The sequence below is a fragment of the Candida parapsilosis genome, contig 005569, assembly GCF_000182765.1.
Source record: "Candida parapsilosis strain CDC317 annotated contig 005569".
NCBI classification, from domain to species: domain Eukaryota; kingdom Fungi; phylum Ascomycota; class Pichiomycetes; order Serinales; family Debaryomycetaceae; genus Lodderomyces; species Lodderomyces parapsilosis.
In genome coordinates, this window is record NW_023503278.1 from 1,271 (window position 1) to 25,454 (window position 24,184).

Consider the following 24,184-nt stretch of genomic DNA (forward strand, 5'->3'; position numbering starts at 1 on the left):
TTGAATCTTGTTTTATATCTTAATCCATTATATTCTAGGCAAAAAAGAAGAAGACAGGAAAGGTCTATAAAATCTATTTAGCCAACTTCTTTCTTCCCTTTTATATGTCTACGTTTGTGACACAAGCAGGAGACAGTGCCAACACTTGAACCCTTAACGACCTCTACTAAACAAGCAACTGAGTAGTTTTCTAATGTAATAAGCTTGCTCTGATTCGATCATGGTGTGAACAATTGCGCTTTTGACATGCTACAGTTGTGGAAATGACATGATGAACGATGGCAACACATTGACTCGCAACTTGGAAAACAATGACTGACAACACATCACTTATGTCGAGACCCAAGCTGCTTTTTATGGTACTTGCTGTCATCTCTTTGCTTAATAAATCCTGATGAAGCCTTTATGTTTTGCAATTTCAATTGGCATAACTTGTGATACGTTAATCTACAAATTATCTCTTACTCTTGATACTCGGATCAATGCGGTGTACAGACATCTCCAATTTGTCACTGTGAGAGTTGGTAGTAGGTGGATACCTTTGCTGTATTTGCATTTAAAGGTTTGTCGCATTTTCGAGAGCTCGACAGAGCTTGATGTTGTATGTAGATTTGTTTCCTGCTCACTTCCATTACTTGAAAACGGCACCAATCCATGCCCTTGCGAGTCATCTCTTTTCCAATTGCCATCTTTTGCATGATATCTTCAACCAACCCACTGTACAACAATTTAGCCTCCTGATTAATCATTGCTCGATTGAGGGAAAGTATTGGCTTTGTGATGGGTATCACCCTTATGTACACGTAGTCTTCGTTTACAACAACATACTCGTCCGAGCCAAGAAGCTGATTACGGTGATTACCACCCAAAAGTTGTTTGCAGTTACCGGCACAACCAATGACTCTTGCGCTGATTGCATAGCTTATCGAAGCATCAGTAAACAGAAGATCATTTGTGATTGAAGCATACTTTTTGGATTCGGCTTCACCTTTCCACTTGTGTTTTAGGGAGCTGATTGTTTCACTTTTGCTGACTCCCAACGTGGACGGCACCTGAAAGTGCTTTGTCAGGGAAGATTGACATCCATTTTCCAAAAGTCTTTCTGGGATGACAAAGGCAAAAAACTTTTTTTATAGATGAAAATAAACCTGAATATTTCGTCTAAATTAAAGTAATGCAAAGCTCACTATCACTTTTGACGAAAGTGTAAGTAATACTTTCACTCCACATAGGAGGCAACCAAACTCAGCGGCACTCAAAACGAAACGCACAAAACCTGCAGTTTTGTCACCAAGTCATTAAATCTTGTGGAATAATTGCTCAATATGATCTCCATTAGAACAATAGGCTCTTCATTTCTCATAGTTAAAAACTAGCTACACTGGATGCACTCTCTACAGCGCAATAGGCATCTCATAGCCGACCCATTTCTCTAACTAGCATTACCCTCTACCACATTCCTCATCAAATGATTATTATCATAACAGTTGTACAGGGTTTTGGCAGTTTCGTTCACCCACAGGCTTTGTGTCGCTAGTGATAACTGGTCAATTAATTTCAAAATTGGGGCCCCAGACAAAGCTTCATTTCTAGATAGCCCCAACTCACACAAACTTTCATGCCTGCTCAAACCCTTGTGTCCAATATCCTCCAATGAAATATCCCTTAATTCATTTTCACTCAAGCTGAGTCTTTTTAGTTTAGTTTTACCAACTGGAAACGTCAATTGGACTTTTTCAATAAGGTTCGATGAAAGATCTAGAACCTCTAGGGATCTAGAATGGAACTCAAGAGACACTTTCTTAATCGAGCTTTGGGTAATGTTAAGATATCGCAACCTTCTCAAATGGCCCAAGCCTTTCGGCACTTTGGCCATAAAAGATAACTTTACTTCCTCCAACTCTGGAAGTGAACTCATATCAAAGCCGTCCAAGGAGCAATCATGGACAAATAGATATTGTATCCTCGGCTTGTTTCCAAAATCTATGCTGTTGAAACAGAGGTCACCGCAATCCATCAACACCAAGTTCACTAAATTCTCTCCCAAATACTGACCAACATATGGTTTGAATTGAGACAAGTATAAAGTTCGGACTTTTGGCAACTCCCAATGGGTTGAGATTTCAGGATGCGACTCCAAAAATAAACTTTCAATGCTAAGCTCTTTACCACCTTTGCTTTTCAGCAAACAAACGCTTTCTAATCGATTTCCAGAAGCATTAAGTTTTCTTAGGGACTCTGGAAAACTACAATCATCAATGTGACGTAAGCGGTTCAGATCCAAGCTCAAATTAACTAATCTCGTGGGGAACAGTACTCCTTCAAGCGACTCTATGTTGTTACAAGCCAAGTCCAAAACTTCGAGTGACTCGGGAAATTGCATGAGGTGAAATATCGAGTCATTTATATTGCAATGATGTAACTTGAGATGCTTTAAGCATCTTAGTTTGGAAAAGTCCACGTCAACTTCTCTCATAGCATCACAGTTAGACAAGTGCAACTTGACCAACCCTACCGGAATCTTGCTTAGAATACCATCAAGCCTGAGGCCATTCGCCACTCGTAACTCAAGTTTTTCTAAAGTAGGCATCAATGGGTATATGTTTAAAGGAAATGCGAGTGATCCTTCTAACGATAAAGATTCCAATTTGAAACCATTTCCTCTTGAAACATCACTAAGTAATTGCACAAATTCATCGACACTCTGACCAAACCATCTATCAAACTTTATGCTGGAGGTTCTAGGACAAGTCATATTCCATAATATGTCCTTGATAACCTCAGGAGCGGCACTTTTACAGCGACGAAAATGAATGCTTTCAAGACGTGGATATTCGCCAGTATCAGGTAAGGTTGAGTCAAGACCGAAACTGCCTACATCACAAGCAAATCGCTTTAAGGATGGTGGTAGCTCCCCCACATCGAGGAGACGCATCGGAAAGCGTGTTGATAGATATGTGAGCTCTGTTAGGCTATTGCAGTTTCTGGGTGACCCACAGAATGACAAGCCACCGATATTCAAAACTTTTATATTTGTGAAATAGTCCAAATTGATCACGCCCTTTATTTCAGTCGCAAATTCCCCTTCGAGTGTCAATCCTGCAATGCGTTTTCTCAAACGGGTGACAATTTTGAGCAATCGCGTCAAATCTAACAATAGTAGACGACACGTTGACAACTCCAAATGTAATTGTAACATTGCATCACTACATGGCCTCAAGCGCGAAAGCAACTCTTCAAGCTCGACCAAGTCAAAAATGTCATAGATGCCATAGGTTATGCGTATTTGCGTCTCAATGCCCTCAGTAGCACAATAATCATCAAACAATTCAAAACTCTCGCGACTGTCAAAATCAGATGGCTCGAGTTCATTCATGTCATCATCCCATCCAACCGTAAGCTCCGGTCTCGTAGTGTAGTTGTAAAAGATGTACTTTGAGTTGATTAGGACATTATCGAGGGCTCGTTTGAAATTCCGATTTTGTTGCATGAATGACTGACATGACATAAGTTTGGTGAGGTTGTTAGCGCCTGAATTTGAGATGATAATCAGTAGTATATCATGTGGGTACAAGTCTAATATAGTTCTTGATTCTTGGTGCATAGCTTTGAGAAGGATCCGGGATGTGGTAATAATAGGACCATCAACATTTGGAACATCGGTAAGCTGTGAATCACTGGGGAAGGATTTGGCTTTTTTTTTTTTTTTTTCAACTTTTTCATTATTTTGAGTTTGAAATTTGGCGCTAAGCGGTTTGCAACTTTTGAATCGGGGAAAGTTAAAAGGCAATTTAGAAGGTTGAAGGACAATTTAAAAAGTTAAAAGAAACAGTATATAAGATTAAGCAAACGAGCTATAGAAACCTACATCTTTATATAGTTGGAGGGAAACACACCTGTAACTCCATTGTATTTGCCCATCCACCATCCAGGATCATCCTTGTTGATGATTTCAATGGTTGCACCAGCTGGAAATGAAAGGTCACCTTGAGCTTGAGCAGTGTAGTCATAAAGGGCAATACAGACTTCAGGGGCAGTGGCAGGTGGTGTGTTGGCATAAGCAGGTGGTGGTGGTGGAGAAGTAGCAGCACCATAAGTGGAAGTCTGTTGACCAAAACCAGCATGTTGGCCATAAGCAGCTTGAGGTTGAGTGGATTGCGGGGATTGGTAGGGAGCTTTGTAATCTGAGCTGTAGCTGGATGGGAACAGACCAGCACTTGGCGAAGCAGGAGAACCAGGGGAACCAGTTTGAGCCCTTGCGGCATGAAGTCTTCCAACTTTTGACTTTGCATAACCAACCTTGAAGTGAGTGATACCAATTGCATCCGTTTGTTCCTCAATGTCACCTTTCTTAGCATTGTAACCATCTAAAAGATCACCATCCAAATCAAAATATGGAATTTTCATCTCCTGAGTTTTACTATATAAGGTGTAGAAGATATTGAGCTGCATATAGTAGAAAGAGGTAAAGAGAGGTTTAATAAAATCACTCTGCATTTGAAACAATACAGGCAACTCATTTTTTAAGAGGTCATTGTACTCATCAAAGGATGCCTGCGCAATTTCAAGCTCGGATTCCGCTTTGTACATTTTCTCTTCATCCTTGGCAGTTTTCTCTTTCTTCTCCTGTAACTTGGTATAAGATCTTGCGTGACGATCAAGATCAACCCTTTTGTGCTCTCTCTTTGTTGCAAGCTTGCGCACTCCTTCAATGACTTTTAGCAATTCCTGGGCCGGCTCCACAACCCTCTTTTCAATTAAATCTAAATCAGGCTTCAACTCGTCTTTCAATGCCGACACCAAACCTCTGTATTGCTCTGCTGCTTCAATACCAGCGGGGTTATCTTCAGGAACAGCGGCATTAGGGTCAGACACTTTACCACTAATTGGCTTGTAGATCTCTTCAATGGCTTTTGAGAATTCAATTTGATCATCCAACATTCCACTAATGGCTTTGAAGTACTTTTTTGACTCATCATTCAACTTCTTTGTCTCGATCTCGATTTCCTTGAATCTCCGCTCAGCATCTTCATAAACAGCGTCATGGGTGACATCCCCTCCCATGTGCAACTTTTCACGAAAGTTCTGGGGGGTTCTAACTATTGCCTTTTTAAATCCTTTGAAAGACATGGCTTCAGGGGGAGGATGATTGATTTATTGATTGCTTGTGGAGCTGCTTGAGCTAGCCTCTGTTTACACTTTTAGAGATCGTTGAACGACTTTCGGAGTGCGTGACATCAATTTGAGTGAGAGTAGGTTGCGATTTCCTATTTTGGCGACATTTAAAGTAGAAGGTTGGTGAACCACCGTTGAAATTTTGTCACTGGACACACGGAACGCCGCTGTAGGAGGTCTGTGAATGGATGAGTACCCAGTGGGTCCCACATCAAGTTTCCAACCAGCTTAATGGAGGTGTAATGTGGTATTGTCTTGAGCAATAAAACACCTGCCTACAAAAATTGCAATTTCAACGGATCCACTCACAAATGGCACTTAAAAGGTAGTTTACAGCCATTAGCGGACACCTCCACCTCTATCTACCCAAGTTTGAAGAGATTTGGTGACACCATGTCTGGTTGAATGTTTGATATTAGTACCTAACCCTCCCAAATTGTGTACAGTTACAGTTGTTTTTGACCATACTTTTAGAACTACGACATTCGCTTGCCTCAGCGCGACATTTTCAAGAAAAAGAAAGCCGAGATATTTCACGGGAAGAAAATCTCCATTTTTATCAACTGATCATTTTTCCAAATCACTATTCACTATAGCATTATACATGTTGGAGCTTGAACAATACGATATCAGTACAGAGTTTGGGTTTCTCACAGAGTTGCCGTTGGAAAGATTAACAAACCCGTACTACAATCCATGGGAAAAGTTTTTAGATAATTTAAATGCATACATTCTTCATCGTACAGTAAGGAAGCAGGTTAACAACAAACTTCCTCACTTGAGTATTGACAAGTTGGCAAATGAAAGAGAAATGAGGAGGGCTTATCTAGTGTTGTCCTTTTTAGGGCACGCTTATATATGGAGTGGCGAACCAGTTGATAGACTTCCTGCACAAATAAGTGATCCATGGATAGCTGTATCCAAGGCCTTAGGACTCCCACCTATTGCCACTTATGCCGCGGTTTGCTTATGGAATTTCAAAAAGATTGATGAATCTGGGGAATTTACTTTGGACAATCTCACCACCATCAACACCTTTACCGGTTCTGTTGATGAATCGTGGTTCTACCTTGTGCTGGTCTGCTTTGAAAAAGAAGGAGCTTTTTCTGTAAAGGTGGGGTTGGATGCTTTAAACAGTGCTGAAACGGGGAACACTCACCTGCTTATTGAAAACTTGCAACAGTTTGCAGAATCGATTGATATGTTGGGATCGGTATTGATGCGGATGGAGGAAATGTGTGACCCTCACGTTTTTTATTTCCGAATAAGGCCATTCTTGGCCGGTTGGAAGAATATGGCCAGTGTGGGACTAGAAAAGGGAGTTTACTACGGAGATGAAACGACACCCAGGAGCTATGCAGGAGGCTCAAATGCTCAATCATCATTGATTCAATTTATGGATATCCTTTTAGGTGTTTCTCATCACGCCACTGGTGATCTCACTGCTGACAGTTCGTTTTTAACGGAAATGAGAGAATACATGCCAAAAAAGCACCGTGAGTTTCTTCAAGATTTAGAGCCACATACATTCACCATTAGAGATTTTGTCAAGTCACAGAACAACGAAGAATTGACATTGGCTTATGATGCATGTTTGGCAATGTTGAAATCGTTTAGAGACAAACATATACAAATTGTCACCAGATACGTTGTTCTTCAAGCAAAAAAAGTCAACAAGATGGGTTCAGGATCCACATTGAGATCAGGTTTGGCCAGGGAAAAGAAAGAAGAGAAAGGAACAGGAGGTACCTCTCTCCTTCCATTTTTGAAGCAATGTAGAGATGAAACAGGTAGTGCCGCTGCAGGTAGTTGGGGTAAACGTATCCTCACAGATGGCATGTTACGTTTAAAGTATTCCAAATCGAATGGTATAAACGAGGACTAAGTAGGAAAAAAATGTAAGAAAATTTTTTTTTTTTTCAGACTGTATGAGTAGACTATTCACCAAAGCATTAACCACCATGTCAAAATCCAAGAACTCCAACTTCCTCCTCAAGACCCCGAAAGGAACCAAAGATTGGGGAGGAAGCGATATGATTATCAGGGAGAATTTGTTTACACTGTTGACGAATATTTTCAAAAAACATGGTGGTGTCACTATCGATACACCAGTTTTCGAATTGAGGGAAATCCTCACTGGTAAATATGGTGAAGATAGTAAACTTATCTATAATTTGGAAGACCAAGGAGGTGAATTGACTTCGTTAAGATACGACTTGACTGTGCCATTTGCTAGATTTGTCGCTACAAACAACCTTACTGCAATTAAACGGTACCACATCGCCAAGGTTTACCGAAGAGACCAACCAGCAATGACAAAAGGAAGAATGAGAGAGTTTTACCAATGTGACTTCGATATTGCTGGTACATACGATTTAATGGTTCCAGATTCAGAGATTTTAAACATTCTTTGTGAAGGGTTGGATGACTTACAAATCAATGATTATAAAGTGAAATTAAACCACAGAAAGATATTGGATGGTATTTTTGAAGCTTGTGGGGTTCCAGAACAAGATATTCGTAAAGTGTCATCAGCAATTGACAAGTTGGATAAATCACCATGGGAAGCAGTTAAGAAGGAGATTTTGGAAAAGGGTCAAAGTGAGGAAATTGCTGACAAGATATGGACATTTGTTCAACACAGTGGATCAATTCGTGAAGTTATTGACATTTTGAAACAAAGTAGAATTGACAATGCAACTGCGAAACAAGGTATCCAAGAGATGGAAGTGTTGGCTGATTACGTTGAAGCGTTCAACATCCAAGATAAGCTCAAGTTTGATTTGTCATTGGCTAGAGGTTTGGATTACTACACCGGCCTCATTTATGAAGCGGTTACTGCTGCTAGTGCACCACCAAAAAACGCAAATGAATTAAAAGCCAAGAGTAAAGATGAAGATGCATCTGAATATGTTGGTGTCGGGTCAATTGCTGCTGGTGGCCGTTATGACAACTTGGTGGGAATGTTTTCAAACAACAAGTCTATTCCATGTGTTGGTATCTCCTTTGGTGTCGAGAGATTATTCTCCATCATAAAACAAAGAACCGACATGTCAAAGCTCAAGTCGCAACACACTGATGTCTATGTCATGGCCTTTGGTGGCGGTGAAGGATGGAATGGGTTTTTAAAGGAGAGAATGCATGTTGCCAACCAATTGTGGAAAGCCGGTGTCAATGCCGAATTTTTGTACAAAGCCAAAGCCAACACTCGGAAACAATTTGATGGTGCAGAAAAATCAGGTGCTCAACTCGCAGTCATATTAGGTAAAGAAGAGTACCCAGAGGGAAAAATCAGAGTCAAGAAATTGGGTCAAGGTGAAGAAAATGAAGGTGATGTTATTCCGGTTGATGAGATGGTTTCATTTGTAAAGTCAAAACTACAAGTTGATGCTGTCACAGAATCTTTTAAAAATTTATAGTTTCCCTTAATTGTCATCTAGATTATCTATTTTGTGTCCATGTTTTTCTTTTCCCTTTCTCTTGACCCTGTTCCATAGCGTGTTTACATCGTTGAATATAAACCACCAAATGACTCCACACCAACTTTCAACTTTCGGTAATGGATCATAAAAGTCGGCAGCAATGCGTCGAAGTTCAGGCAACTTTGTCCAAGCAACGTATGGAAAATCATGATGTTCGTTATGGTAACCAACATTCCAAGTGACTAAATTGAGGGATCCATAGTAGGAGTATGTCTCTGCAGGAACGGGTATATCTTTCCCCCTTGGTTTGTTGTTTTCATTCAACACATAATGCTCAGCAATGAAATGACCAGCACATGGGTGCAATGAGCCCGCCAAAAAGGAGCTCATAATAAAATAAGCAAAGCTTTTCCATCCAAAATATTTTACCCAGAAATAATCAAATACAAGTTGGTGCACAACATTCAACAAATGGATATAGGTGAATTTAATCTGGGTAATAAACATTGGCCTCAAAGCGTAGAAAAAGATTTGACAAGTTGCAAAAAACACCTTTCCCAATAAATTGGACAATATTATAGCCTCAAATCTAGTTGGCAAATCAGTGTCCAAATATTCATCTCCTTGGAATTTATGGTGCAATTGGTGATATGGCTGAAACGAAGCTGAATAGGGGATTCCGATTGGGATATTGGTAAAAATGGCAAACAACTTATTATGCAATGGCTTTTTGAACAATAGATTGTGACTCAACTCGTGTATCGCCAAAAAGATGGCTTGATTTGCAGTAGCGCCAATAACATATGCCAAACCGACAAACTTCCATGACAAAACGGGCGTGTTTCGAAGGTAGAGAGCCACCGACAACTGTAAAAGAACCACCAACATGACATACCATTTCGTTTTTGGTTCATACCCAGTGAGTTTTCTGACTTCTGGATGCTTTGCAAGAATCAATTTCCTTCGAAGCGCATGTGGTTCAGCTTCATTGGTCCAGTAGAAATCGTTCAACACTTCTATAGAAGCATCTGCTGGTGGGGTTACAAACGTGAATGTCTGTTCTGAAGATCTATGTTTGATTGAAGAGGCCATTGTTGGTGTAGTAAGAGCTCAGCATCGGACAAAGAAAGGAACGTGTTGCCCTTAAATAGGAGAGAAATTTTTCTAGTCTGTCAAACATATGATTTTTTTTTGACACACTCATAGGCACACCACTTTTCTGTATGCAAGATGAGGCAGGGACCTTGGAGACGCGTATCTACGATCGTATAGAGTCCAGGAAGCGCGTTGGCAGTAGACCAATTCGTTAAATGGTATCTCAATTCCGTTCAAGTTGTCGTAGGCACTTGCAATGAGCCCAATCTTTTGCAAACTAATATCTCTCAGATAAGGTACCCATACGATCAGATCTCATAGGCTTATCCCATAAACTACAAAGCTTTTAGCCCATGAGGTGTCAAAGATTAGCCGATTTGCATCCGCCATCCTAAAAGTTACTGTTTTTAAATTCGTATGAAGAGTGGCGGATTTTTTCTCTTTCTTTTCGCCACCACGTTTTCATCAATGGAGGAAGTAGCGACACCAGTTCAAGTATACGTATATGATTTATCAAGGGGCCTTGCAAGAAACTACAGTCGTATGTTTTTGGGCACCGAGATTGAGGCGATTTACCACACATCAGTTGTAGTGAGAGGCAAAGAGTATTACCTCGATCGCGGGATTCAAATAGTTAGAGCTCAATCGCACCATCTCAAGTATGGGTCCCCAATAGAAGTGATTGAAGTAGGGGAGACTTTTATTGACGATGAGACAATTGATGCCTTCATAAATGATCTCAGAGGTAGGGAAGATATGAAGTATGAAGCAGCTAAGTACGACTTGTTTACCAATAACTGTAATCATTTTACAAATACATTTTTGGAGTTTTTATGTGACAAGAAGTTGGATGATAGGATATTGAATTTGCCAGAGGTTGTTTTAGAAACGCCTGCTGGTCGAATGTTGCAACAAATGATTGGTGGTGCTGGACAGTTTTTCTAGATCGTGGGGATCTAAGTCGTGGGATTCAAGTCATGGATTTCTATTTTTGCAGCACTTTTACCCACCACTCTTTTTCACCACCACATCACACATAGGCAATCATAGCAACTGATATACTCGTAAGGAGCCACTATAATCACATCGATACCCCACGCTTACCTCTTCACCATGAATGAATCATCTTTGGTAAAAGTATGTATAAAATTTCATCAATATTACACGTATCAATGCTGACACATCTACTCTAGTCTTTCAACCTGATGAGCTTCCCCATGGAGTCAAGCCTGACACATCAAAGCAACCCACCTCAATCATGCGACAACACCATCGATTCGAATCAAACTGTCAATACTAGTTACATGAGTAGTAACGAGTATCAGAGTGTCAATTGGCAACAGGCACAACATCATCAACAACAGCAGAAGCAACAGCAGCAGCAGCAGCAGCTCCACAATGGTCCCTCGACACAACAATATTCATTGCCTCAAAACGCCATGCAAAGCTACCCCTATCAATCGGAATATACACCAATGAAGCTTTGGAATCAGTCAACCTATTCCAACCAGAATTGGCAAAATAAGACAAACCCATTTCAGCCATTGGCAAGGGACCAAGACAATGGTGATGGCGAATTTTTTGACTCCAAGACAAATGACAAGAGATCCACCACTCAATACAATACCAACAAGTACATGAAAAACAGTATGCTCAATGCGCCAAGTTATGTTCCGTATGGAGCCAGATACCCAGCTACACCAAACTCCACTATAAACAAGGCAGCTATTGATGATGAAAATGGAACTGACTTGAAAGAGGAGGTGCAAAAGTTAAAGAATGAGTTGATTTTAAAGAATCAAATGATTAAAAACTTGACCGACCAAATTGGCATCATGATCAAAAACAAGAATTCCAAAGCATACAATGAAGTGAAGGAAGACGCAAGTGATGCCCGTTCACCAGTGTTTAAAATGCCGCAAAACCATTACCAATTGTTTCAGGACTTGTCGAAAACGTTGCAAGAAAAATGTCAAGAATTGGATGACGTCAATCAAAGAATGGAAATTGTTTTAGTTGCCAATCACATCAGCAACAATACCGCTGTTGGATACGATGTGGAAGAATTGAGTCACAAATTGCTTTACAAGATGAATCAATTGCAGACAGAAAATGATGAGTTGGTAAAGATGGTGAGTTTGAGTAACAAGTCGAGTTTATTAGTTGAAATTGGGATGTTGAAGCAACAGATTGCTCAGATAAATGGTGATGCACAAAAAGATAATAAGATGGAGGATGGTAAGTAGTTAATCAATGTGCCACGTAGATAAAGAATTGTAAAGCAGTAGTTAACCACAAGGTGCCTAGTATATATTGTGTTAGTAGTCAATATAATTGTCTTCGCAATATATCTCCACACACTTTATTAGGCATGGCTCACAAAATCACAAGGCAAGTATCACAAGACTGGCTCAAAGGAACTGCGTCATTACGTGCCAAGACACAACATAACTTGATCAGACAAAAAAGCAACACTTCCAGAAGCTGTGGCACAAGAGATTAAAGGAGTAACTTTGGTAAAGGTGAAACCTTGTTGCGCGAAAGTGCCCACGACAAAGTACGCTTTTAGGTCAAGAAAGGAGCACCTTGTGTTTGTTTTTATGTACCTTGAAATGTTTCTAAATTTAACTACACACACATACGCTCACCCATGCAATCTACACCCCACGCATTAGCAACGGTTACAATCTTTGCCAAGTAGCAACCTGGTCCTGCGCCTTTAGCCGAGTCTAGATCAGACGAAATTTCCTCCCGTGCCAAAACGAGCCTCAATGTATCACAAAATCAAGATTCTCATTTGCAGTTTTCGAAACAGTTCTTCCGGTTCAATTTCTTTGATTTTGTGGATTCGTTTACAACGGGCCACATCTCGCCTCCTCTCCCCTCCACCCCTATTTTTTTTTCTATCATGTTCCCATTCGTTCCGCATGGAACAGTCTCCTCCTAAGCGTTTTTCAATGGGGAATTCTGGATGGAAGATTCCTCGTGGGAGCTACTTTGCCGCGAGAGCCTTGTGTGGTACCTACAAAGTCTAGACCTAAACCACGCATTGGCGTTTTAATTGCTTTAGTTTATTTTTCGTGGCTTACATCAAAGCAAGTTAGAAATATATTTCGTGCTTGCTGTCTAAGGAGTGTGCAGTACACATCGACTCATAACCTATGGTGACTTTTTACCAACATCACCCACCCCACCTCTTTACACATTTCTCTTCGGACGTCTTCAGGTTTTCCTGTCAAATGTCTTAATCTTTAAATTTCTTTTCTTTTTTTCGGTGCTATTATTCTTTTTTTCTTGTCTACTGTTTACGAGTTCTATCTCTCCTTTCGGCGTTTAATGTTGTATAAAATAACCCATTGATCCCGTCAAACGAAAAAAAAAATAAAAAGAACGCTACAACGTCGACTAGGTCCCACGACGAGAACATTCACTTGTTCCATTTACCACGTTGCTGACTTCAATCGATCCTCCTCGCGTTCGCCCCTCATGATTCCTCAATCGTCGTTTAAATTCGAGAAGGAAAAAGTCCTTCCATCTTCAAACCCCCAATCGCCTTTCTACTACAACTTGCCACCATACGATTCCAAACCCATTGACAATTTGGTGGAATTTTTCAAATTATGGAAATACTTCATCAAGTCAATAATCTACTATTTCAAAGAAATTCTCCTCGTTAAAGAATTGGAAGCCAATTTGAATTACCAATTGATAAGTGCTGTGCAATTTCCTGGTTGTAAAGATTTACCAAACAAAATTCTTCATGATATAAAACTAAACACACCGGGGTTAATGAATAATGGTGGTGCAGGGACATTGCTGCCCAAGAACAACCATACGCCTACCAAAGAAGTGAAACGAAACTTGTCTAGTTCAAGTTTATCATCAATGAGTACCAATGTGAGTAGTGCTTCGTCATTTAATCCAGGGTCTGGAGGAGTAACACAGGGGAGCATTCCATCGGGTGCAATTTCTGCATCGAGTGCGAATATCCCCACTTCTGGATCATCAATGAATAATCAGCATCTTCATCATCATCATAATCCAACGCTTTCGAAAAGTTCAACTTCGCTTGCTGATAAGCAACGTCCAGGATTATTCAAACAGAAATCCAATTCCAACCAATCATTCTTGAAGAATGCGGCAAGCAATTTACACAAGAGAAATCTGTCGTTTGGAGCCGTGAAGCAATTAGGTGGATCCCTGCTGCAACAACAACAACAGAACCAACAGAACCAACAACAGTATGCGCCAGCATCGCCACAGTTTCAGCCTACTGGTGGCGCTTCAACACCACCATTACCCACAAGCACTGAAACTCTCAACACCAATGATGTTCGAATTCCACCTACCTTCTTCCCCGACAATTCACTTTACACAAACTTACCAGCAGTATTGCTCAGTTCACATCATGTTGCATTCAACAATAGTTTTAAACTCCGCAAAGATCTCAACACAAAGATGATACCTCGGTTGGAAGTATTGTTGAAACAAGTGTCCCACAAGATTAAAGAGATCAAGACATCACTCAAGAATGATGCATTTGCTAATGCTGAGTTACTGAAGGAGATTTCCAAGACGGGTCAAATATTAAGCAGGTACACTGCTGCTGTTGAGACTTATTGTGGATCCAAACCTGTTGTTAAGGGGTACTTGCGTGATTACGATGGCGCCGGTGGAGGTGGTGGTGACGATGAAGAGTTTGCAGCTTTGGATGACCCATTATTGGTGAAGTTGGATGTAGATTCCCGTTTGAAAACGCAATTGATTTTTGAAAATTACATGATTGCATCCTATGTCAATTTGCAAAACATTAGTAAAGATTTGTTTACATACTTGTTGAAAGAATTGAATTGGGTGGTTGATAAATTTGGCAAATTGGATTTCAATTCGGAATTTTATCAGTTTCTAAAGACCAAAATCAGTAGTTCATCCACTGCTGATTGGGAATATTTCATCACCCACAACAATTGTTTTGTCAATACCTACTATGCCACCGACGTCAACCCAAAAAGAGAGAATCGAACCATAAAACTGGTGACTTTACCCTATGCCAACTCGATTCAAAACAAATGTCTTCGATTTGGACTGATGTACAAGAAGCAAAAACTCATGAAAAATTATACTCGCCACTACTATGTTCTTTCATGTAATTACCTTCATGAATTCAAATTCAATGAGGAAATCAATCAACAAATGAAGAAATCGAAGGATAAAATTGGTGGGTTTATTGGTTACGAAGATGAACCAGTGAAATCGTACAATTTAAATGATTATCAAATTGCCATCAAGGATGAATCATCGTTTAAATTCACTTTAACCAAGACTTCAAACAAGTCGAAAAAGACTTTCAAATGCGCCACTGTCGATGATTACAATTCCTGGGTTGAAGATTTGTCAGAGTTGTTAAAATTTGGTAATGATCATTATGCAAGATTTGCTTTTATTGAAAGGAAAGCTAATCAAGCAGCAGCAGCAGCAGGGGCAGGAACACCAACGACTCGTAAATCAAAGAAGCATAGCAGTAATCCTGCTGGATTGACTTTGGATTTGGGTAATGCATCCAACCCGGCGTTATCAGGTATGTTTACCCCCAAGATCAAGACTCCTAATGAATCACCTTCTCATAAGGAGGAAGTGAACCCATTTGAGGGAATCACGGCTTTGCCACAGGGCCAACAACAACAAGGGCAACCACAACACCAATCACATTATGGTAACAAGAGTTTGAGTACATCACCACAAATGACACCAAAAGGAGCATCAGCAGGAACAGCATCAGCAGCAGGATCAGCAGCAGGATCAGCAGTAGCTTCGCCAATCCATGCAACTTTTTCAGCCACTGAACAACAAAATCAACATGAAGAGTATTTGAAATTGCAACAAGCATTGGTGCAACAAGAATCAGCCATATCAAGTCTCAAATCTCAAGAACAGCAGAATATCGAGCTTATTCAACAGAAATTGCAAAATATCCATGATCAACAAGTACACCTTGAAGAGCAAGAAAAGACGCAACAGCAACAGCAGCAACAGCAGCAACAGCAACAAAGGAGCAACTCTAGCTCATCCACATCTTCGTCTCCATCATTTCCAGGATTAGGAGTCCACAAACCATCATCAGATAGTTTGAATTCATTTATAATTGAACCAAATAGAGTGCCGGTTGCTCATGCCGCTGTAAACGGATTACAATCATCAGATGTTTCTGGTGGTGCCAATGTTCCAATGTTTAGTTTGGATGATCATAGCGCAAGAAGCCATCAAAGCTCCAATGGTGAAGCCAATGGTGAAGCCAATGGTGAAGCCAATGGTAGAAGCAATAATAATGGTAACACCAAGGATACCAATATTCCCACAGTGTTTGTGTCACAAGAGTAGACCACGGATTTTATAGACTAAAAGGGAGTAATTATAGAATATAAAAAGTCGATTATAGAGTAATCGAGATTACAGAGTATATCTGAGGTTCATCTCAACAACCTATTTTCAAAGACAAAACATTTGTTGGTAACCACTTTCTACACAATCTTCAAAATAGTACTCTTTTTCATAAAACTCATTCAACACTCTATAAAATTTCGCTTTTGTTACTGCATATCCTAAACACACTTGACTCCAGAAACATCTCTAACCAACGACCTCGTCTTTTTATCCATTTCACACAACGTGCTCAAATTCAACTGATAAAAATTACCAACTTTCCAAATTTCAAACTGCACAAGACTCTCAAACGCAACTTTATCAAACCTGTACAAATTAGCAGCATCGATATTTAATGGCGAATCGGGCTCAGGGTTATCCAAAAGCTGAACAATAGCAACCACCAAACTCTCCAAGTTCCAAGCGGGACTCCATTGTGATTTCAATACATCAAGACATATTTCCCCCGTGGTTGAGTTGATATTTGGGTGAATAATGGGGGTTTGAAACTTGATTGTGGGTGGTTGTTGTGGATATGTGGTGGGAACATCAATGTTTAGTTTCCATATGCCGCCATGGTAGTATGGAGAGTCTTGAATTGTTGGTTTGGCTATTGTTGCTTGCCAATGGAGTAATGAGTCGTCTGTGGTGGGGGAGAGTTGTATTATTTGATGGTTGTTGGTGTGTGGTGGTTGTTTCTTGTATAAACTGTATTCCTTAATTAAACGTTTTTCAGCGGACATTGTGGGGTGAGGGAGGGAGAATATATAGTGGTAGTATGTGAATAAATATTTATATGAACAGGATCAGTTATGCTTTAAGTACGTTTAAATAATGATGATGATGTAGTAGTAGTAGTAGCAGTAGTAGTAGCAGTAGTAGTAGCAGTTGTTAATGTTGTATTTTGTATTCTATTTATACTTTGTTGTTGTTTATGATATTGCATGTGATATATATATAGTCATTCATCTCATTTTTTCTTTTTTTTTTTTTTTTTCTCTTTACGACGCAAAAACTCCGTTGTTGATGTTGAAGCCGAAAAAAAAAAACACTGACTCTAAGTAGCACAGGGAAAAAAAAATGCGGGGAGGAGGGGAAGATACAACTGAGAGAGAGAGAGAAAGAGAAGAAACTGGTAGCATGTATTGTAAAAGTAACACCTCGGTTAATGAAGAAAAGGATTTTTATTCTATTAAACTCAATACAAGTTCATCATAAATAGGACCACACCCCAACAGATAAAACGATCCCCATCTTTCTATTGTCTAGCTACTTCTAGAAAGATTCTGTTGAGTTTCGGAGAAAGGAAAAAACAAGAAACCGTTGAGTTTTCCCAAAATATTTTTTATTACATTATGCTTGAGAATCATCACACAAAATCAACAATTAACCGAGGATCAACAAAAAAGCTCAAGCTCATTTTGCAAATATTCAACTACAACTCTTTTAATACCCAATTTCAAATTATCAAAAAGTAGTATAAAGAAAACGTACACAACATAAAGCCAACTAAACAACAACGAATCCAGCAATCAAAGCCAATAACCCAACAACACCAGTAACAGAAGTAGTAGCAGCAACAACACCTTGATTCTCTTTTGATCCTGAAGATGTACTACCTGATGATGAGGATGACGATCCACTAGACAGTTGAGCTGACGACGAAGTAGCACTGGCATCACGAGTTGATGCACCAACAGAACTAGTATAGTTTCCTGAGTCATCAACGTCATTGTTACCATGGCAATTACCCTGGACATAAGCGTCAAATCCATGACCTGTTGGTTCAGCCACACCTTTTAAATACTTGATAGCTCCCCCTGGAGTATCTGGGATTTCTTCAGTCACATTCCAAAGTGAGGATTTCGAAGGACAATTGTTACCACCAGTCAAGTCTTTGGAAGCTCCACCATCACCACTGGGGTTTTCAGTCTTGTTGAATTCATTTTTCAAATTTTTAAAATCTTGGTTTGGTGTAACATCGTCATCGTCATCATCGTCTCCCAATTTAACCAAGCCATATTCATTGTCTTCTTCTGAGTATTCGTAAACCAATCCACCTGAAAATACACTAGACATATCGGTTGAATAAATGGCTTCGATTTCAGTAAATGGTCTTGGCTTTTTAGCATTGCATCCAAACTCTGAAAAAAACAAGGGGACTGTAAAATTTTTGAAATCCTTCATTTGTTGGGAATATTGTGATGTTGTCATACTAGCATCTCCACACCATGAATAATCATTGATTCCATACATGTCGATTCTTGCCATTTCATCATCACCACAATTGAAATACAAACCTGAAGCTAATCTATATTCATCAACACTGGCAGCTGAATAACCGACAGGAATAGTTCTAAAACCTCTATTCTTGATAAAAGTTTTCAAGTCACGAACAACAGCTTTAACATAAGGAGCAGAATCCAATGAAGCACCATCATTAATAACTTCATTACCAGCAAAGAATCCCAATGTGTTATTGTATTGAGCAAACATTTGTGCTGATGCAAATACTTCTTGTAAATAGTCTGAATTGTATGAACATTCACTGTTGGACCTAGTTATGGAAGAATGTGGAGTATTGACATCCAATATAACATAGATTCCCGCTTCAGCCAATTTATCCATACATTCGTCATGATCTTTGGTATTGTCAACTGAATAAACTCTGATAGTATTGATACCCAATTCTTGGAAATAAGGGATATCACGTTCACATACTTTGGTATCTGCCAATGGATCTTCTAATTCTGATGATCCACCTGGTTGGTAATCAACTCCTCTAATATAGAAACGTTTACCAGTTTCAGTGTTCCAAAATGCATTACCTTGTACTTCAATAGCAGGAATAGCCAAAACAGTGGAAACAAGGGAAATATAGGTAAGTAATGATTTAAACAACATTGGAAAAGCGACAGTTATAGTAGTAGTAAGTAGTAGTAGTAAGTAGTAGTAAGTAGTAGTAAGTAGTAGTAAGCAGCGAGGTGTAACGAGTGTAAATAAGTTGGGTTGTCGTGCAATCTAGTCTAGTATAGTCTAGTGTAGTGTAGTCTAGTCTAGTCTCTTGTTGTATATAATATATTGGGTGTAGAAAATTTTCTATTTTTGTTTTGGTTTTCAAAGTGAAAGTGGAGTGGTGTTATTGTTACACATTGTTTTCCTTTTTTTCTTTTTCTTTTTCTTTTTTGTTTTCGCTTTCGCTTCGAAAGAGAATGAGTGGCAAGATTTGCGCAAATGTAGAAAGAAGAAGAAGAAAAGGTTTTGACACACACACACTAACACACACTAACACACACTAACACAATCTCTTTCTTGTGTAATCATACTACTGCTCAAGGGTGCTATATAATACTATTTAACTACTCCATAGATCAAATGATTAGAAATGTGAAGCAGAAAGACGTAGTTATTACAAACAATTGGGCTTTTGATTATGGTTAAGAACGCCGTTTGTCATCCATCCATCCTCTAGTGTTGTAATTGTCTTTTCTTTCTATCTCTCTCGTGTTTTTTGTTTCTCTTGTTTTCTTTTTGTCTATTCCTTCGTAAACATAATAATAATAATAACAACAACAATAGAGAATAAAAACTAACTCTTAACAAATAACAAATAAACAAAGAAAAAAAAAAGAAAAAGAGACGACACGACAACAACACGACAACACGACAACAAAACACAACAACAGCGTACACACAACGCGACTTTTGTTTCATTTTTTTTTTTTTTTTTTTTTTTGTTCTTTTAACAAAAGTCATTGGGTAGGGAGGGTAATTTGATTTGAGGATACATATTATTGTTATTGTTATTTTTACACGTGACCTCAGTAGTACTACCCATTTGTCTTTTTGCATCAATACTCCATCTATTACAACATCTTCATCTTGTTATATCTGTTACTAGGTTTATTTATGTCATAATGCCTACTATTTTGTTCATTGTTTTAGTTCAAATAATGGTTGTTGTGTATTTACAATTATCTATAAGTCAATGTCTATTTAATTTGTAACAATTTTTTGCAACCCATTTTGTTGCTAAAAATTTCAAAAAAAAAAAACACACACTGACACAGCAAATAACTTAGAAGAGAAGCAACATCATCCACTGACCGACTTGTGTGTATGGTACTCATTGCTGAATGAATCTAAAACATTAAACAAATGACTCTCATACGCTGGGAATCACCTACTAAAACACAACCCATTCCTATAGTTGGCAAAAAATTAATCAACATATCTTGTCTATTTATTCAGAGATAACTCATTATCTTGTTGATACTCAAGGCAAATGCAAAACAGTTGCCTTTAAGGGAATTTTGTTAAATTTGACCACTTGCAACATATCAGCTAAGATACCAACGCACATACACCATATTCTTCAATTGCTAACCCCATTTATTGGTTTAGGTCCTTTGCAAATAATCCTCAGGCGTATCAGGTTTTGCGCTACCAAAGCATCTTTTAAAAACAAAATGCGGTGTGTTTTTTTTTTAAATCCCATTTTTTTTTTTTTTTTTTTCCTCTTTTCAACGACAAAACCACCGTTTCGAAATCATAGCCAATACTACAAAACTCATAACTTCCGTTCCTCCCCCCCACCTATTTTCACACCCGTAACTCCTTACATCTTCTCACACATCACACATCACACATCACACGTCACACATCACACATCACACATCACACATCGCCCCCTCACCCCACCCCCATACAATGGCTTCACAAATACATTTCTTAGACATCAAGGGTAAACCATTGCTATCCCGAGACTACAAAGGCGACATTCCATCAACAACAATTGAAAAATTTCCCCTTTTATTATTAGAATTGGAAAACACCATTGATGATGGTGATTACAAACCGTTTATAAACCATGACGGTATAAACTATATCTTTATCAATCATAACAACTTGTACATTTGTGCATTGACGAGGAAAAATGAAAATATAATGACAATTGTCATTTTCCTATCGAAATTGGTTGAAGTCTTGACTCAATACTTCAAGTCATTGGAAGAAGAAAGTATAAGGGACAATTTCGTCATTATATACGAATTGCTTGATGAAATGATGGATTTCGGTATTCCTCAAACTACCGATACCAAGATTTTAAAAGAATACATTACTCAGGACTATTATTCCTTAATCAAGACTACACCATCACATCTTGTTGCTCCACCCAATGCAGTAACCAATGCCGTTAGTTGGAGAAAAGACGGCATAACATACAAGAAGAATGAAGCGTTTTTGGATGTGGTTGAAAGTATCAATATGTTGATTTCACCCCAAGGTAAAGTCCTCAATAGTGAAATATTGGGACAAATAAATATCAAGTCGCATTTAAGTGGGATGCCCAATTTACGATTAGGACTCAATGACAAAGGTTTGTTCACCGGTAACAACAACGGTGAAGGTGAGTCCACTGCTTCCACTGAGGGCAAAAATGTCGAAATGGAAGATATCAAATTCCATCAATGTGTTCGATTATCCAAGTTTGAAAATGAAAAATTAATCACATTTATCCCCCCAGATGGCGAATTCACCCTAATGTCATATCGTTTATCTTCAGCTCAATTCCTAACCAAACCATTAATGTTGGTCAATTGTAAAACAAAAATTCATAAACATTCACGTATTGAAATCAATTGTACCATCAAGGCACAAATCAAGAAAAAATCAACGGCAAACAATGTTGAAGTGATTATACCCATTCCTGATGATGCCGATACTCCCAAGACTGAAGCTGAGTATGGCTCAGTTAAATGGATCCCTGAGAAATCATGCCTTGTTTGGAAACTAAAGACTTTCCCTGGTGGTAAACAGTTTCAAATGCGTGCTGAATTAGGGTTGCCTGCAGTAACTGATTCTGAATCGATATTGAGCAAGAAACCCATCAAGGTTAATTTTTCCATTCCCTATTTCACCACTAGTGGGATTCAAGTGAGGTATTTGCGCATCAATGAACCTAAATTACAATATCAATCGTACCCGTGGGTCAGGTACATTACAAAATCAGGTGAAGACTATATTGTTAGAACAAGATAAGCCACCACGCTTTGCCTCCACCCCGTTTTCATAATTGTAAAAAGAATCTTTAATCCATTCTTGGATATTTAAACGTATATACTATTTTGGGAATTAAACAATGTCTTTCATATAGACAATAAATATAGCACATCATTGCACAGCCGCCGCCAACGTAATCACCTCATCATAATCACCTTCATCACCACCTCTTTACCACTCTACACAACGCTTTTAAACATCAGTAACACACCCTTTGGAAGCATCGCTAACCAATTTGGCATACTTAAACAAGGTTCCCCTCTTGTACCTTGGTTCCGGTGGAGTCCATTGCTCTCTTCTCTTGGCCAAAACTTCTTCCGAAACCAATAAATCAATAATATTATTCTCAGCATCAATAACAATCTCATCGCCATCCTCAACAAGACCAATGGGCCCACCTTCAGCAGCTTCAGGAACAACATGGCCAATCAAAAACCCATGCGATCCACCAGAAAATCTACCATCGGTAATCAAAGCAACATCTTGTCCCAACCCATAACCCATCAATGCACTAGATGGTTTCAACATTTCCGGCATACCTGGTCCACCTTTTGGTCCTTCGTATCTAATAACACAAACAGTCTTTTCCCCCTTTTTAATCTCACCTGCTTCCAAAGCTCTAATGAAGGCATACTCTTCATTGAATACTCTGGCTTTACCTTTGAAATAAGTTCCTTCTTTACCAGTGATTTTGGCCACAGCAGATCCTGGGGCTAACGTACCTTTCAAGATTTGTAAATGACCACTTGGTTTCAATGGGTTGGAAATAGAGTGGATAATATCTTGATCAGCTGGTAATCCTGGCAAGTCAGCCAAGTTCTCCGAAATCGTCTTTCCAGTTACCGTCAATTGTGATCCATCAAGTAATCCTTCTTCAACCAAGTACTTCATAACTGCTGGTGTACCTCCTTTAGCTTGCAAGTCAGCCATAACGTACTTACCCGATGGTTTGAAATCAGCGAGCAATGGAGTAGAGTCACTAATTCTTTGGAAATCATCAACAGTAAGCTCAATATCAAATGACGAGGCAATGGCAATCAAATGCAATACGGCATTGGTTGAACCACCAGTGATGATAATGTACGTGATGGCGTTTTCAAACGATTTCTTGGTGATGATATCCCTTGGTTTCAAATCTTTAATCAATAAGTTCTTCATAGCTTCACCAACTGATGCACATTCGTTGGCTTTTTCCTTGGACACAGCCGGTGATGATGACGAATATGGTAAAGTTAAACCTAAAACCTCAGCAGCCGATGCCATGGTATTTGCAGTGTACATACCACCACAAGCACCAGGTCCAGGACATGCATGTTGAACGATATCTTGCTTCTCTTCCAACGTGATTTGCTTTGACAAGTATTGTCCATAACTTTGGAATGCACTAATGATATCAATCTTGTCAGCAATAGCAGGATTACTCTTGCTTCCGCCACATGTGGGAGACCCTGGCAAGATAGTACCACCATAAACCATTATAGATGGTCTATTGTGTCTTCCCATGGCCATCAACACCCCGGGCATATTCTTGTCACAACTGGGGATGGCAATATTACCATCATACAATTGTGCCATAGTCATTGTTTCAAACGAATCAGCAATAATTTCCCTCGATTGTAAAGAATACTTCATACCTTCAGTACCATTGGTAATACCGTCAGATACCCCGATCGAATTAAACTGCATGGCTTTCAACCCGGCCTTGTTAACTGAATCAGCACACGCATTGTTCAAATCCATTAAATGCATATTACACGGATTACCTGACCACCAAACCGACCCAACACCAATTTGAGCCCTATTGAAATCCTCATCACTGAATCCAGTGGCATAAAGCATCGCTTGAGAAGCCCCCTGCGATGGATCGCCAGTGACAATAGATGAATATTTGTTTAGTTTCTTTTCGCATCTAGTAGCACTAGAAGAGAGGCTTCGTATGCATCTCTGTGATGAACACCTGAAACTCATGCTTGGTATTGATCCTGAATGAGTCAGTTATGGGTGGGGTT

General features: G+C 39.2%; 12 protein-coding genes and 1 pseudogene across 13 annotated transcripts; 6 read left to right on the top strand and 7 right to left on the bottom strand. All coding sequences in view use genetic code 12, as the record gives it.

Moving 5' to 3' along the window:
• Positions 1–665: 665 nt before the first annotated feature.
• Positions 666–1,118, bottom strand: CPAR2_100010 (annotated as a pseudogene; the record flags this gene model as incomplete). Its single annotated transcript has 1 exon — positions 666–1,118. A coding segment is annotated over one exon (453 nt).
• A 314-nt stretch (positions 1,119–1,432) lies between these two features.
• On the bottom strand, positions 1,433–3,604 carry CPAR2_100020 (leucine-rich repeat domain-containing protein; the record flags this gene model as incomplete). The annotated part of the gene is made up of 1 exon (XM_036809945.1): positions 1,433–3,604. The coding sequence occupies one exon, from the start codon at positions 3,602–3,604 to the stop codon at positions 1,433–1,435; it is 2,172 nt and encodes a 723-aa protein (XP_036663148.1).
• A 260-nt stretch (positions 3,605–3,864) lies between these two features.
• Positions 3,865–5,130, bottom strand: RVS167 (amphiphysin; the record flags this gene model as incomplete). The annotated part of the gene is made up of 1 exon (XM_036809956.1): positions 3,865–5,130. One exon carries the CDS (start codon positions 5,128–5,130, stop codon positions 3,865–3,867), a length of 1,266 nt encoding a protein of 421 aa, XP_036663149.1.
• Positions 5,131–5,779: 649 nt separating this feature from the next.
• On the top strand, positions 5,780–7,060 carry CPAR2_100040 (dioxygenase; the record flags this gene model as incomplete). The annotated part of the gene is made up of 1 exon (XM_036809967.1): positions 5,780–7,060. The coding sequence occupies one exon, from the start codon at positions 5,780–5,782 to the stop codon at positions 7,058–7,060; it is 1,281 nt and encodes a 426-aa protein (XP_036663150.1).
• A 76-nt stretch (positions 7,061–7,136) lies between these two features.
• Positions 7,137–8,594, top strand: HTS1 (histidine--tRNA ligase; the record flags this gene model as incomplete). The annotated part of the gene is made up of 1 exon (XM_036809978.1): positions 7,137–8,594. The coding sequence occupies one exon, from the start codon at positions 7,137–7,139 to the stop codon at positions 8,592–8,594; it is 1,458 nt and encodes a 485-aa protein (XP_036663151.1).
• A 6-nt stretch (positions 8,595–8,600) lies between these two features.
• DES1 (Des1p) lies at positions 8,601–9,689 on the bottom strand (the record flags this gene model as incomplete). The annotated part of the gene is made up of 1 exon (XM_036809990.1): positions 8,601–9,689. The coding sequence occupies one exon, from the start codon at positions 9,687–9,689 to the stop codon at positions 8,601–8,603; it is 1,089 nt and encodes a 362-aa protein (XP_036663152.1).
• Positions 9,690–10,160: 471 nt separating this feature from the next.
• CPAR2_100070 (uncharacterized protein) lies at positions 10,161–10,637 on the top strand (the record flags this gene model as incomplete). The annotated part of the gene is made up of 1 exon (XM_036810001.1): positions 10,161–10,637. One exon carries the CDS (start codon positions 10,161–10,163, stop codon positions 10,635–10,637), a length of 477 nt encoding a protein of 158 aa, XP_036663153.1.
• Positions 10,638–10,897: 260 nt separating this feature from the next.
• MUM2 (Mum2p) lies at positions 10,898–11,938 on the top strand (the record flags this gene model as incomplete). Its single annotated transcript, XM_036810012.1, has 1 exon — positions 10,898–11,938. One exon carries the CDS (start codon positions 10,898–10,900, stop codon positions 11,936–11,938), a length of 1,041 nt encoding a protein of 346 aa, XP_036663154.1.
• A 1,240-nt stretch (positions 11,939–13,178) lies between these two features.
• Positions 13,179–16,070, top strand: CPAR2_100090 (uncharacterized protein; the record flags this gene model as incomplete). The annotated part of the gene is made up of 1 exon (XM_036810023.1): positions 13,179–16,070. The coding sequence occupies one exon, from the start codon at positions 13,179–13,181 to the stop codon at positions 16,068–16,070; it is 2,892 nt and encodes a 963-aa protein (XP_036663155.1).
• Positions 16,071–16,291: 221 nt separating this feature from the next.
• PEX4 (E2 ubiquitin-protein ligase peroxin 4) lies at positions 16,292–16,855 on the bottom strand (the record flags this gene model as incomplete). Its single annotated transcript, XM_036810034.1, has 1 exon — positions 16,292–16,855. The coding sequence occupies one exon, from the start codon at positions 16,853–16,855 to the stop codon at positions 16,292–16,294; it is 564 nt and encodes a 187-aa protein (XP_036663156.1).
• Positions 16,856–17,621: 766 nt separating this feature from the next.
• PGA4 (1,3-beta-glucanosyltransferase) lies at positions 17,622–19,016 on the bottom strand (the record flags this gene model as incomplete). Its single annotated transcript, XM_036810045.1, has 1 exon — positions 17,622–19,016. One exon carries the CDS (start codon positions 19,014–19,016, stop codon positions 17,622–17,624), a length of 1,395 nt encoding a protein of 464 aa, XP_036663157.1.
• Positions 19,017–20,822: 1,806 nt separating this feature from the next.
• On the top strand, positions 20,823–22,154 carry APM1 (Apm1p; the record flags this gene model as incomplete). Its single annotated transcript, XM_036810056.1, has 1 exon — positions 20,823–22,154. The coding sequence occupies one exon, from the start codon at positions 20,823–20,825 to the stop codon at positions 22,152–22,154; it is 1,332 nt and encodes a 443-aa protein (XP_036663158.1).
• A 213-nt stretch (positions 22,155–22,367) lies between these two features.
• On the bottom strand, positions 22,368–24,143 carry ILV3 (dihydroxy-acid dehydratase; the record flags this gene model as incomplete). Its single annotated transcript, XM_036810067.1, has 1 exon — positions 22,368–24,143. The coding sequence occupies one exon, from the start codon at positions 24,141–24,143 to the stop codon at positions 22,368–22,370; it is 1,776 nt and encodes a 591-aa protein (XP_036663159.1).
• Between the last annotated feature and the right edge of the window lie 41 nt (positions 24,144–24,184).